Source organism: Symsagittifera roscoffensis, chromosome 3, assembly GCF_963678635.1.
Source record: "Symsagittifera roscoffensis chromosome 3, txSymRosc1.1, whole genome shotgun sequence".
Classification (NCBI taxonomy): domain Eukaryota; kingdom Metazoa; phylum Xenacoelomorpha; order Acoela; family Convolutidae; genus Symsagittifera; species Symsagittifera roscoffensis.
In genome coordinates this window covers 10821568-10836617 of record NC_087064.1, presented here as the reverse complement: position 1 = coordinate 10836617, position 15050 = coordinate 10821568, and the positions used below count along the sequence as shown (strand labels likewise).

The window sequence follows — 15050 nt, the reverse complement described above, 5'->3', positions numbered from 1 at the left end:
CCAAAACGCAAATCAATTATCGAAAAAATTGTTCCCTAAAGAATTTTTTTAACCCATGTATCCTATAAACTTTGTGTCTAGAGAGGATTTGGCGTTAAGTCTAAATAATTGATGCCTACTTTTTATCATGATCGACATTGGTGTCTTCACACTTACTCCGCCCAAAAAAAACTCACGAGCGCTTTACTCCGCCCAAAAAAAAAAACTTTACTCCGCCCAAAAAAAACTCACGACAGTAAAAATTTAATGTCTTGTGCAACTTTGCTTGAGTCGCCAAACGTAGATAATTCCAACCAAATGGATTGGAGAATTTTAATTTCTTCATTCTTCATTTCATAATTTTGAATTGACGAACTCGGGCGGAATAAGTTAAATGCCCAACCATGGTGATCCTAAGTTTTGCAGGTTTTAATTTCAACAACACTTTTAAACACTGCAGATAGGGCTGGTAGACTGTAGAACAGCAGTAAGTCTGGGTGCCAATTTCCACTCTTTTCCACAACCACCCCCCCTTTCAAATTTTTATTTTGTTTCCAACTTTCTATATTTGTTTTACGTGTTATTATGGCTAGCAGCGTGATGCTACGATGCAAGGTACGAAGAAAAAATCTAATCACCAATGTTATTTTGCACCAGTTTTCAGCTCTTTTCAATAACCCCCCATACCCCCTCACCCCGCCGCTTTCAAATGTTCTATTTTCTCAGTAGTCTTAGAAGTTACTATAGTTGAATGCGTGATTTTACGATGCAAGGCATGGGGATAAAGTGTGTCCTCAGTCTCCTGACAAGAGACCGACGCGATTTGAGGACAAACTTCGAACTGTTCAAGTCGATCAAAACAGTAGCTAAAATAAGTATAAATAATTTTCTGAGATAGTTAGAAGAATATTGATACATCACAACGGGTGCTTTAACTATAATTCCGGTATCTTGCGTATTCATAGGTCCCAAAATAAAAAAAATAAGTCCCATAGGTCCCAAAATAAAAAAAGCTGTCGCATAAGTCGCAATTCTTTTCAATTGGTCAAAAGACTAAATTATCCGAGTCTCGGTTTGAGGTCGCCGGTGGGCGCGCTACGCCGCTTCGCAGCGATAACCGGCTCTAAATTTTGTGTTTACCCTCTGTTTACAAGCTAGCAACACGGTTGCTCGGCTGCGGCGGTCACTATTCTGCAGCTTGAGCTTATGCTGCTTGAACTGTAAACAATCAGTCCATAAATTCGATGGCTCAAATTTCAACTAATCAGAATTTAACAAGTTAAATTGGTACTAATATGATAGTGGTCCCTTGAAAATAACCAGGTCCCTTGAGAATAAGACACCAAGAGCTCTCAAATCCTTTAATAATTATGATTTCGTCATACAAAGATGTCGCTGTATATTTCAAACAAATTTTATTTTTGTTATTCGTAAAATCCCCCCCCCCCCCACTCGCCACTTTAAGGAGGAAAATTCAAAAAAACAACGCCAAAATTGAATTTTGATGAAAATTAAGGTAACCCAATTATGTTAGTTAAACTGTAAAATAAACAAGCGTGCAAATTTCTTGATATAAACAATGAATTAATTACAGTTTTCAATCTGAAAAGTTATTGACTGAACATATTTTGCAAGATTTTTGAAATGAAAAATTTATACACAAATTAGTTTTCAAAATTATAACATGCGAAATGCATGCGGGACCTGTCTATCATAGTTGCTTTCTCGGGGGACCACTCTATCATAGTAGTACCAAACCCCTGATTCGGAATAATGGTGAATTCCCATAGGTCCCAAAATAACAAATCAGTCACATAAGTTGTAAAATTTGTCGGTACTACTATGATAGAGTGGTCCCTCGAAAAAGCAACTATGATAGACAGGTCCCGCATGCATTTCGCATGTTATAATTTTGAAAACTAATTTGTGTATAAATTATTCATTTCAAAAATCTTGCAAAATATGCTCAGTCAGAAACTTTTCAGATTGAAAACTGTAATTAATTCATTGTTTATATCAAATTTGCACGCTTGTTTGTTTTACAGTTTAAGAAACATAATTGGTTGACCTTAATTGTCAACAAAACTCAATTCTGGCGTTTTTTTTTGAATTTTTCCTCCTTTCAATGGTGAGGGCGGGGGGGGGGGGATATACAGCGACATCTTTGTATGACGAAATCATAACTATTAAAGGATTTGAGAGCTCCAGGTATCTTATTTTCAAGGCACCACTCTATCATAGTAGTACCAGGGTTTTTTTGGGTCTTTATATCAATAAGTTTTTGAAAGACCCGTCCTAGACCTGACTCTTTTCCACTAACCCCCCCCCCCCCAACGTTAAATAAGCTTTTCAAAATTGAATTTGAAAGGGGGACTTTTTTCCAGTCCCCCCCCTTTCAAATTCAAATTTGAAAAGCTTCTTTAACGTTATCATAATTCAATGAAATTTGGCGTGGTGAACAAATCGACAACTGTGAACAGATTTGTTATTCATACTTTACAGGGTAGCATCAAGCATTTAGCCGTGCTAACACGTAAAACTAAAATAAAACTCGGTATTTTGAAGGGGAGAACTGGAAAAGAGCCGAAAGGGGGAACTGGAAAAGCGTTCGAGATCTTATATCATTTTCCTGGTTAATTTCCTGGCTCTTTTCCAGTCCCCCCTTTCAAATTCAATTTTGAAAAGCTTAATTAACGTTGTCATAATGCAATGAAATTTGGCGTTAGCCATAATAAGACGTAAAACAAACATAAAACTCGGTGTTTTAAAAGGGGGGAACTGGAAAAGAGCCAATTTCCTATTTTGTTTATTATCTGACCAGAAATAACCAAGCTTCATGCACGAGTGCTAGTGACAGATGTTCATTACAGACTATTACTCTCGACCGATCCGAGATGCAAAGATAGAAAATACAGATAAAGAATTTAACAACTATGAATACGTGAATATAAAATTACGTCAAGCTTGGCGAGGCCAATACTAGACGATGCAAAGATAATACAATGACCATTCAGCTTACCATTATGCCGCTGCCATTCTAATCAAATAAAACACGGTAACCTCAATTTTAGGCAGGATGGCGCAGCTGGAAGCGTGCTGGGCTCATAACCCGGAGGTCGGTAGATCGAAACTACCTCTTGTCGAAGTCTTTTTTTATATAACAACTAAAAGTAATTTTATTACTTCAACATTGTAAAAATCATATAGATTTTGATCGCTTTTTTAAAACAAACATTTGATTCAAATCTATTTAAAATGGCTTTTGATACTTTAAACTGGAGTAATAGGTGTCAAGCATGAACAAGTAAACGGATATTTAAAACATTTCTCTGATGCAAACCGCCGTATGAACAACTTAAAAACAATTTCATTTTTAATAAAAACAAATGGCGAGATATCGTTCAAAATTGCAGTCTACACACTGCACTGGAAAGGAGCCGAGGTACAAGTGTGGGGTCTTATGTACTTAACGGCCCAAAATCACTATTTCTTCATCTTTCTTGAATTCATATTAATAAGGTTGAATCTGATTCGCAATTTATACACTCAATTCAAATAACATGGTCCTGCTCCTGCAGTTGAATTGAAATTTCAAGCAGATAAATTTGTTGGCCGGCATGACCAAAACAAGAAAAGGCTCTTTTCCACTTTCCCTCAACCTTTTAAAATATCGATTTTTATGTTTGTTTTACGTGTTATTACAGAGCCCAAGAAAAATTTTAATCTGATGAAGCCATTTTTTGAATTTTTCTCGGCAGAAAAATTTACAATGTGACTTGAAAATAATTTTATTATTAGGCAAAGTTTAACATTTTGGTATTTTCGGCTACAAATTTTTTCTGCTGGAAGTTTTGATTGAATTGCCTGGCCATGTTGGTTCAATTGGATTGGCTAATACTAGCCAATCAGATTCGACTGTATAAATTTCGGCTCAAGATATAAAAATATTGATTTTGGGCCGTTTTGTGCATAAGACCCAAGTGTGATAAGAGGTCCTGGTAAAAACCAAGTGTGTGTGTGTGTGAGAGAGAGAGGGTGCTAGGTAAATAAGACGACAGGCCATTAAGATGACAAGACACAAAGACAAATAAAATAAGAGTAAATTAAATGTAAAATGAGCAGTTCCAATTTAAGCGGTTTAAATTTCTCAAAAATTCTATGTGGAGAATTGCGTGGAGCGTCGTCTGAAGTCTCATCAAAAACGGTTGTCGTCTTAAGAGCTGTCGTCTTATTTGCTGGTCACTGAGAGAGGGGTCAGCCGAAATTACATAAAATTTAGGAAAATACCGCAAATAAATAACTCAATATGCACCGGTTGGTCGTTCTAAAGCTTTTTCTCAAACGTAATTAACCTGCCTCAATCGCGCAAACTTATACGATACTTTAATTGACGTCATCAAAGCATTAATTTGAATAACTTTGATGTACTCTATTTACATTAGGGACCCGGTTAGTTCCTTGAGACCCCTCTATCACAATTTTACCAGGAGCCGTTATTTTTGCGATTTATAATCATTTTTTATTTGGTTTTGAGTAGATTGTCGGAAATTTTTCTAAGCATGAAAACTGAGGGCGAGGCGGACTAGATATACCAGAAGATATCACAAACCGTGTAAAACTATATACTCACTTTCACGCTGCTCTTCAATGCCCAAGTACTCCCCGATCGCCCGAGCACTTTGGTTCTAAAATTCAACAATTTTCGTAAAATTTACAAACTTCTAACAAAAACAGCCGATTGCTGTGGAAGTAGCACAGATGTTTTCGACCATATTCTTTAAAAATTTCCAAAAAAACTTTAACATTAGTTTTTTTGGCTCTTTTCCAGTTCCCCCCTTTCAAAATACCGAGTTTTATATTTGTTTTACGTGTTATTACGGCTAAATGCGTGATGTTAAGCTGTAACGTAAGAAGAACAAATCTGTTCACAGTTGTCTATTTGCTCGCCACTCCAATTTTCATTGCATTATGTCAACTTTAAATAAGCTTTTCAAAATTGAATTTGAAAAAGGGAACTAGAAAAGAGCCATTTTTTTGCGATTTGTATGATGAAAAGATCCGAACGAAAGCCTAGAACTTAGGTACTTCCAATTGTCATAGTTAAATTGGCATATTGGGCAACAGTCTTATTCGGAAAATGACCCAAAAAACGTCAATTTTGTTTTGCAGGAATTTTTCTGATTTTTTTATTCCCAAGATGACGCTAAAAAAACTTCGAAAACTAACTTTACTGGATTTTCCAGGACTCAAAAATATTGCCAGGTTTTGCTTCACTCCTAATACTGCCACCAGCCACTTTCGAATTTCGAAGTAGAAAAAATGGCCTTAAAGATCTTTAAGTTTCTAAAAAAATGTATGAGTGACACATTTTTGATAATTAACCCAAATTGAAAAAAGTGGACCAAAAGGTACATTTTTTTATTTCGCTGCTCAATCTGAAAACCAATTCCATTTTTGAAAGTAGAAGTCTATCGCGTTTTTTTTTGCTGTCCGATAGTGGAGAATGCCTTCGTTTTAACAAAGGAAATGAACAGAACTTAAAAAGAAATCAAGTCATACCGACAAAATTAATTTGAGCCTGAACAAATTTCAAGGCTTTTCCTGAAAAAAGAACAAAAAAAATCATCACGGCCAACATAAGAGTCTGAACTTTGTTCATCGACTTTTAACAACTATATATGGCCCTTTTAACAACTAAATCTGCGAATCGCAGAGAATCTATCAAAAGAGACTTTGGAAACTTTTTCCTGAAAAAATAGGCAAAAAATCACCAAGACCTATAACGGAGTACTCACTACATTCATTACTCTTTAAAAATGATTGACACTCGAAACAAAAAAACTAAGTGCTCTGATTGGTCATGTTTTCTTCATGTTTTGCTCAACTATAAAAATTGACCAATCAGCGTTGATTTGCAAAATTTTTTATTGTTTTCACTAAATAAATGTTCAGTATAGTTAAAAAGAACCACCTTTCATACTTTATCAGTGGTAACTTTGTTACTTCAAAATTTTAGTGATGTTAGTCTACAAACTGAAAAATATACCAAAAAAACAGGCACCCGAAATATATTATGACCCCCACCTACAGTAACCGGCTGTATTTTTGAATTTTGTATGATTCCACTGACTAAACACTAAAATCGACTCGACTTTGGGTTCGAATTTAGGGCGTTCTAAACAAAGGATTTCCTGTCGGACACTGAAATATTTGACCACCTCGGTCAAAACAAAATTCCCAAATCTTGAATTAGTCCCAAATATCTCTCTAGCCCCTCACGATCACACGGGATCTTGAAACATCGGGATCTTGTTAACACAATTCCCACCCCCTTTTTCCAAAAAGGGGGATTCGTTACAAAATTCGTATATGCTTAAACTGTTTATTTCTTTCTTAATAGGGGGGTGGTATTCGTTACAAAGTACATCAAGGGGGGGTGGTATTCGTTACAAAGTACCACAGGGGGGGTAGGGGGGGGGGGATAGTAAACAAGGTCCGAAACATGATCTTGTGTAGAATGTTTTGCGAACTTACCTTGCATACAAAGAGTGGCGGCACACGGATGTTGTTGTTTTCGATGTCCAAATCAGTCATGTTGGCGAAGTTTCCGAAGTCGAAGGGCAGATTTTTCAGCTGGTTGTTGTTCAGGTTCATGCTCTGCATCTGCTGCAACATACACATCTCTTCTGGCAGTTGACCCAGCTTGTTGTCTGGCATCGAGAAGTGGATCAAGTTGCGCAGTTCTAAACAGTGGTAGGCAAACTATATGAAGATCTAGGCAGTGGTTGGTTGGCTGGAGTTCTAATTTGTCGCCCATGAATGTCAGTTCATTGGTCTCCTTTTATTCAATTAATTCGTGCCTTTCTACTATTAGCCCCTGGAAATCACAGCGAGCAACCAAAAACCTGATCAGCAAGTAGTCAGGCTTAGATTACTTTTCTAGCACCTATCGGCTATTATCATTCCGACATCCCGAAACACTCTTAAAGTATGAACCCCAATATCTCATTTAAGCTCAGGGCGCCGATATTTTCAAAAGGGTATAAAATATCACGGTGTGAAACTACTATTTTGGTAAATTTTGCATAAAAAATGTTTGACTTTGACTTTGGTGAGAAAAGCACTGACCACATATCACTTTATAAATTGGAAGGCTTAAAAAGGGGTGTATATCTCACTGGCGATTGTGGGAGGCAACTCGGCGATGTCGTTGTGAGCGAGGTACAGCTCCTTCAGATTTGTCAAATGCATGATGTCTTCGGGCAGAGACTCGATCTAAAAAAAAACACTCAATTTTACATTCCAGAGTAGAAGCCGATTTAGAGGGAGGCGCACGCCGTGTTTTTTCGGTTATAATCCCTTCTATAATCGGAGGGGGTATAATCGAAAAAAAACTCCGGATGCCCCCCCCCCCCCCCCCCAGGGTTTCGATCAAAGCAAAGGTTCCCCTTTGGTACTTTTTAAGAAACCCAATTTTGGCTGACCAACCCTAAAACTTTTCTAAAGGCGCCTTTGGTGGCAATATATACTATTTTTGAGTGGGAGCGCGCGCCAACAAACAGAATTTTTTGTTTGAGACTTTTAAAAAGTGCCTAAAAACCCTTTTCGGCCTGCTTTTTCAAAAATTCAATTCGAAAAATCAATTTGGTCGACCTTAAAAAAAGTCGACAAAATCTTTTGATAATCCGCCCCCCCCCTCCCCTCACGAGAAACTTCTAGAACCACCCTGTTTCAGACAACTCATTTTCGTTCTCATTAGTTCTGCACGAAATATTTTGGTTTTTATCAGTAAATAAAGCGCATTATCACATTTTTACAGTAAAAACTGACTTTGATTCCCCAGTTGATTCCCAATTGTGAAATTTGAAGGTTTTGTAAGAAAACTTCGCGTTATGCCATATCGGATACTACCAAAGATTTGAATTAAGTAATACGAAAACTTAAGATGACTTTACTAAGTTCATGACAAGATATAGTCAAAATTTTTTAAATAATTAAATCCTACACTCTTGTAAATGGGTCTAGGACAACAAGCCGACAGGACTTCAGGCCGAAATTTATACTTTAAAAGCACCTCAAACACTATTTTGTCATCTGTAAAATGGTATTTTTCAAAATTTAGGCCAGTTCATTCCACAATTAGCGTTATTCATGACAATGCACCCCTTAGGAATGGCATCCATAATTTAAATCTGCCGGATTGATCTCGAATTGAATAAATTGTACAAATAAAAAGCGCATACAACAGTGTTTTAATTTTCAACTTTCCTAAATATCAATTACAGACAAATATTTTCCGAAAAAGCGAAAAGATGGTTAAGGAAGATTGTGAAATTGAGAAATTCTTCAAACCAATCCTTCATTTTAATCATATTTCTTGACTTTTAGAGAAAATTTTCGGCTTGAAGTCCCTTTTTTATGATTCGGCTTGAAGTCCCATCGGCTTGATGTCAGGCAACCCTTGTAAACGAAAAAGTGATAATACAATGGGGGCCGGATATCAAGCCAATGGGACCTCTAGCCCCATCGTAAAAAAAAGGGACTTCAAACTGAAAATTTTCTCTTAAAGTCAAGAAATATGATTAAAATGAAGGCTGGTTTGATAATTTTATCGATTTCATGATCTCTTTACCTTTTCTGGCTTCTTCGAAAATATAAGAATCTAATTGAAGTTTAGGAAAGTTGAAAATTAAAATTTTGTTGAACGCGCTTTTTATGTTTATAAGTTATTGATATCAAAACCCCGCCGATGTAAAATATGGATGCCATTCCTAAGGGGTGCATTGTCATGAATAACGCTCATTATGCACTAATCTTGCCTAAATTTTGAAAACTACCATTTTACAGATGAAAAAATGGCGTTTTGAGGTGCTTATAAAGTTTAAGGGATCTTGTTAACTATTCCCCCCCCCCTATTTCGATTTTCAGAAATTCAACTTTGGCGGCCACATTTTCAATAGCTTAAAACAATTTTCAGAAAAGATAGATAGTTAAAACTTTTTATGTGAGTAATACAAATACGAAGCTCGAAAATGAAAATCACCATAATTGTTGACATTTTTGAAATGCATATTTTATACAGAAATGGTTGTCAAAAATAATACAGGCATAGAGGAGGGCGGGGGGGGGGAATAGTTAACAAGGTCCAATAGGGGGGAAATAGTTAACAAGATCCAGTTCAAGTTTCGGCCTGAAGTCCCTTCGGCTTGATTTCATGTCGGCTTGTCCTAGACCCAAGAAAAGGTTTGATAATGCTCATATTGTTTTATTGTTAATTCATGATCGCCTTATTGTTGATTCATAATCGCATTAGGGGCGTGATCACGCTCAAGTTTTGACGTAAATGAAAAAACAACAAAAAATAGGAAACTAAGGAAACAAAAGACTATCCTTGACAAGACCTGTTTTGAATAACTCTTTTAAAAATCCCCACCTCCTGGTTAAATAAATGACCTTGAAAGAGTTTGTCTCGCTAACCTTGGTTCCATTATTCTGCACAAAGTGCAGCACTTGTAGACTGGGCATGGTGCATATCTCCGGCGGGAACTTGGCGAAGTTGTTATTGCTCAAGTTCAGGAAGGTCACTGACCGCTTGTTCCGCATCTTTAGGCCAATTTCACTCAGCGAGTTATCTGGACAAGATCAAGATTTGCAAATTAAGAAAAGTTGAGAACATCGTCAACAGAAGTTTGGAAAGTGTTTATGAACCCAAGAAAACCGAAAAAAAATTACACTTCTATGAACATTTTTCAACTTCCGAAGAAGTGCATCATTTTATAGCTCTTTCAATTTCAAGAAATTTTCGTAATTGACACTTTTTTTCTTAGAATCAAACTATTTAGAAAATACTGGGTCAAAAGGTAGTTTTTATATTTCGCTGGAAACCAAATTTCGAAACCATTTTTCCGCGCTGAGCACAATTTCCCCTGCTTTTAGCAAATGAATTTAAATAAAACTTGAGCAGAAATCAAAATCAAACCACAAAAAAATCGCATTGAGCGTGACTGGGCGTGAAAGAAAGCAAAAAACATCTAAATAAGTATCTCACATGTGTGAATCAAATCAACGTTAAAAAGCAATCTACAGGTGCCTGGATAATTTATATGCCTGGACGGAGATCTGATTAGCAGTACTGCCCATCGAATCGGTTAACCTGGAAGGAAAAAGAAGATCTTCTATCCCAGCATCTTCTATGATACAAAAATACTATTAAACGAAATGGTCTGAAATTACAAAACAGTTCATAAAGGTGCCGATTTTCTTTAAAGTAGTTATTGAAAAACTAAGTTGAAAGAATCCCACAAAACTTGTAGCATCTGCTTTAAATATGTAAAATTTGTAAACCCTTAAATGAAAGCGAAGCGATCTTTGTTTACGTTTGTTTGAAAACTTCGTAACTGCAATTAAGCCTTTTGTTTTGCGCCCAGTATAAATTTGAGACAGAAAACCATTATCTTTCTTCGATCTTAATTCATCGAAAATTACAAAAAGCCAAATAGATATGCCACCATTGAAGCTTAAATTAGTCAGGTTGTGGTAGACTTGAGCTAGACTTCAAGTGAGAGCTCGCCCTCACACACTATCATTACCATCACAGGAGATCGAATGCATATTATGAAGTTATCAAACAGAAAACGCCTTTACAACATGCTATAAATCTGTCTTTGAGCCAATTACGTAATAATGCAACTAACCGGACATGTCCAAAATGGACAAACTTGGGATGAGTGCCAGCTCTTCGGGAAATTCTGAAAACTTGCAGCTCTGCAGATGCAAAACTGTCAATTTAATCAAACTTGATACATCTTCGGGCAGCACCCTTATCGCGTTGTTATCCATGTGCAGAATCTGCAGGTTGGGCAAGTAGCAGATAGGCTCGGGAAACTCTGTGAACCTATTTCGCGACAATGCTAGATACCTCAATGTCGTCAGCTCCTGAATGTCATCGCTCAGCCCTACAATTCGGTTCCCGCAAAGAGATAAAGACTCCAGACATGGCAGAGCCGTTAGACCTGGACACAGTTCCATTAGCATATTGTCATCTGCCGAGAAATGTCGCAAGTTCTGGAGATTTTCAATTTCAATAGGGATTTCAGAGATCTTGTTGGAATCCACGCTAAGCATTTCCATCAAATGCAACATGCATAGTTCCTCCGGGAACTCAGACAACATGTTTGCTCCCAAGTACAGCTCCTGAAGATGGTCACAGTATGCGATTTCAGCTGGAATGGTCTTGATCAGATTTCCTTGGAGTCCCAGAGTTTGAAGATTCCTTAGATACGCAATCTCAGACGGAATCGAGCTTATCTGATTATTGTTCAGACCCAAATGCCTCAAGTTCTCCAAATTAGCAATTTCCGCGGATATCTGCGAAATTTTATTTCCAGATAGAGCCAAATCTTGAAGAGCCGAGAGCCAATATATTTGGACTGGGATAGTGCGCAATTTATTATTGTCAAGGAGCAGCTCTTTCATATTGATAAGATGTTTGATTTCGGCAGGAAGCGACGCAATAGCGTTGTCTGATAGTCCAAGCTTGGTCAAAGATTCAATCTGGGTGATTCCTGAAAATCAAATGAAATCGAATAACATAATCGAAAACAAAACAAAACAACAGTTAATAAATGTAATCAAAGCTTGCTAACCTGAAGGAAGACAAGACAGCTGATTGAAATTCAGGCCCAGTACTTGCAAATTAGAGAGACGTTTGACTTCGTTCGGCACGTCTCTCAAGTTGTTCGAGTTGAGACCCAGAACCTGAAATTGAATGGAGATATAAGCAAGCCATAGCTTACCAGAAATCATGAACTCCTGGCAATAAACTCGCCAAAGACTGATATAAATGAAAAAGTTTTCGAACATCGGTTTAAAAACTTATCATAGCTAAGATATTTTTTTTCTGGCAGTTTATGTCAGCCTCTTCTTAAGCTTTACTTCAGATCATTAACATTCCAAACGAACGGTTGATCTTTCTTTCTTTCTTTCTTTAGCATATGTTGGGTGGGTTCCGCTCATCCGTCTCCAGGCTAAGAAACTTCGCTACTTCAACCGGCCTTGTTTAAACCTGCCTAATTTGTACCAACTACAGCTTCATGAGAAAATTATAACAAAATTGGTAGTGAAATCCTCAACTACTCATCTAGCGTTAAATTGGCCTGAGGTCGTTTTTTTAATGAAATGGTTTCGTGAACACTTTTCGTAAGGCATTTTTGAACAAAAAGGGACATTGGTAAAAGAAAGGATCACAAGTGACTTCAAGGAACCAGCTTTTTTAAAAGAAACCAAGATGCGACCATGTCTCAGTCTATTGAAAATTTTTGTTCAAACCCAGAATAAATTTTGTCGAATATGGTCCTTGAAAAATAGCATTTCGAGAGAAAAAACTTCAATCTTGTCTAGTTTTTACCACTAATGTACGTTTTGAATGTTAGCCGGTATAAGTGAAAAAGCTCTTCGTGCATTAACAGTTAAAATAAAAAGTAAACAATTATTTGTTTACCGTTAGTTTATCCAACGCTAGAATGGACACTGGGAACTGGTCGAAGTTATTGTTATTCAGAAACAACTGTGTCAGAGAACCGAGCCGGGCCACGTCTGCAGGCATTTCACTTAGATTGTTCATACTCAGTTCCAGAACAGCGAGGTTGTTCAGACGCGATAGATGCGAGACATCCAACTCCGCGATTCGATTCTTCCGAAGCAACAACACTTCGAGGGTTTCACGGTACTGTTCCAAGTCATCTGGCACTGAGTCGAATTGATTGTCATTTAGAACCAAATAGTGAAGTCCTTGAACAAAACAACAATGATATTGAAATGATCGCATGCTTGTAAGTAGAACTTTCAGGTTCGAAATGGTATTAATCGGTATTGATTTTTTAAAACTTGATTTGGAACACCAAGACACGCTCACATTTGCTAGTTTGAAATAGACACAATGAATACATCTATTTCGGATTCATATCTAATTCTTTTTCGAAAAACCTTTCGCTTTTGCCAGTTTTTCTGGAAATTCAAATATGATCTTAACATAAGATAGGACTGTTATGTTGACAACTTGCCCAGAGGAGACGCCACTCAGCAGATTTCCCAAGTTGGTGCTTCATCAATTTATACATTATTTGAACTTTGATTGTAACATACAAATTTGGAGAAAAATTTTATTGTTCCGACCATTGAACAGGAAATTTGTATTTGTGTGTGTTTTAGTTTGTTCTCTATTTTTGTCTTCCACGTGAAATCAGTTATCACAAAAATCATTGGACTGGGTTGAGTGATAAATCCTATTAAACCCCTTTCAGTCGTGATTCGAACGACATTGATCAACTTCCAAACAAAATCCCAGTGTCGAGAAAAACTGGTTTGAATATTTTGGTTTTTTGGCTACTATCATAACTTGATCATAAAAAGTGATCATAAAAAAGTGATCATAAATTGTTAAATTACCCATTTAGATTTTAAATTCTTGAATCCTCCCAACGAAAACCAGTTTTGAAACTATAATTGGCACTTCCTTGGCAAGAAAAATAAAAAAAAAATAAAATATTGCTAAATTTCGAAATGTATTTTGATTTTTTTTTTTTCATTTTTGTTTGTTAGATTATTTTTTGTTTGTAATTAATTTTTGATGCCTAATTTACTAACTTTTACGCGTTTATACAGTTTAATCATCACACCACGTACAAAAACAACACTAATTTGGAGAACTTAATAATTTAAAGAACTTTCATATCTAGTTTTGATGACTATGGTCGAAACATTCTGTGCTACTTGCCAAGCAACCGGCTATCCCTGTTGTAAATTAGCTTTGGATCTATAGACGTTTTTGTTATTTTAAGACCATAAACTAATTTCGAGAGAATCTTTAGAGCAGCTTGATCGATATAGTTATCTATTCAATCTTACCAAAAAGCTTTGAACTATCAAAATTGCTCCGACCAATGAAAATTGGGAAAAACTTAGTATATTGAAAATTGGGAATAACTTCAGTAAAGTTATTTTTTTGGAAATTGTTCGCAACATTTTCTTTCTAAATTCAACAAATTTTGAATTTTTTCAAGATTTGTTTTACGTTTTTTTGTTTTTCCAATAATTACTCTACAAAAACTGTTTTCCATTTTGTCTATTTTATTATGACTCGAATATGCCTAAGTTCTAGAAAAAAACATTTTTTTTTGTATTTTTTAAGGCTACAGTCGGAACATTCTCTGCTACTTGTACAGTAACCGGCATGCTTGACTTGATGTAAATTTTTGAATTACTTTTTTTTCGTTTTCAAAAAATGGTCTATGATAAATTTCTGTTTATCCTGGTCTTGTTCCTATGCTTCTAGGGAATTCACTTGGTTTATTTCAAATCATTATCATTTTCATCCAGCTTCAAATTCAAAAAAATCAACTACCAAGAATATACTTGGTATAAAAACCAAACATAGCAATACAATTAAAAAATATTTACAGTTCGGCAATTGGATTGATTTCTTCTCTACAATCAAGACAGATAGTCAAATAATTTCCTGGAATGGTTTCTTACCTTGATCCGACTGCAGATACGAACTCTTTTCTGGTACTTTTTTCAGAGCCCGAGAACTTAATTGAAGTCCCACTTTGCTATCCTCAGTCAAGAACACCGGTTCGAACCCCGGCCCGGTCTGGCTGTCTCCACTTTCAGATAGATGTTCATCCTCTCCCGTCCAACTCAGCTTCCTCTGCGTTGATCCCGGTCGCACGTGGTCATCAGTCGTGACCGGCCGACTGATCACAACTTCCTTGGCTGCCTGCTGGGAGGAAGTTGCTAATGATGAATCTACATCTACGGATGAAACCATGATTCTAATCTGAAAGTATTTCAACTAGGAATGAAACTACTGATTTGCGTGGCAGATGATTTTGATGAACTCGTAGTAAAGTTTTGGTTTCAATGAACGATGAAACAAAATAAAAATTAGACTCAGACTAATGATGAAATAAAAACAAATTGTTTTTGAATAAATATGACATTTATGATTGTTATCTAAACAGTATGTACCATGTTATTGAGAACTTAAGGAGAGCTACTGCTCTGTTTTCAGA

The 15050-nt window shown here is 36.4% G+C and overlaps 1 protein-coding gene and 1 non-coding gene across 3 annotated transcripts in view; one reads left to right on the top strand and one right to left on the bottom strand.

Annotated features, from left to right (window-relative positions):
* The window catches only part of LOC134841445 (leucine-rich repeat and death domain-containing protein 1-like), a 30543-nt gene extending 15716 nt beyond the window's left edge, over positions 1-14827 (bottom strand). The window contains exons 1-9 of one of the 2 annotated variants that reach the window (XM_063857441.1): positions 14512-14827; positions 12479-12768; positions 11625-11736; positions 10674-11543; positions 9457-9611; positions 7158-7254; positions 6514-6722; positions 4610-4664; positions 2999-3016 (exon numbers count right to left, since the gene is read on the bottom strand). In XM_063857441.1, coding sequence (XP_063713511.1) covers positions 2999-3016; positions 4610-4664; positions 6514-6722; positions 7158-7254; positions 9457-9611; positions 10674-11543; positions 11625-11736; positions 12479-12768; positions 14512-14806 — 2101 coding nt within the window. In that variant the 5' untranslated portion in view covers positions 14807-14827. The remainder of the gene's footprint in view (positions 1-2998; positions 3017-4609; positions 4665-6513; positions 6723-7157; positions 7255-9456; positions 9612-10673; positions 11544-11624; positions 11737-12478; positions 12769-14511) is intronic. The other variant, XM_063857442.1, reaches the window with a different exon arrangement.
* Positions 3050-3122, top strand: Trnam-cau (transfer RNA methionine (anticodon CAU)). Its single transcript has one exon. It is a non-coding gene; the product is annotated as a tRNA-Met (tRNA).
* Positions 14828-15050: the final 223 nt, after the last annotated feature.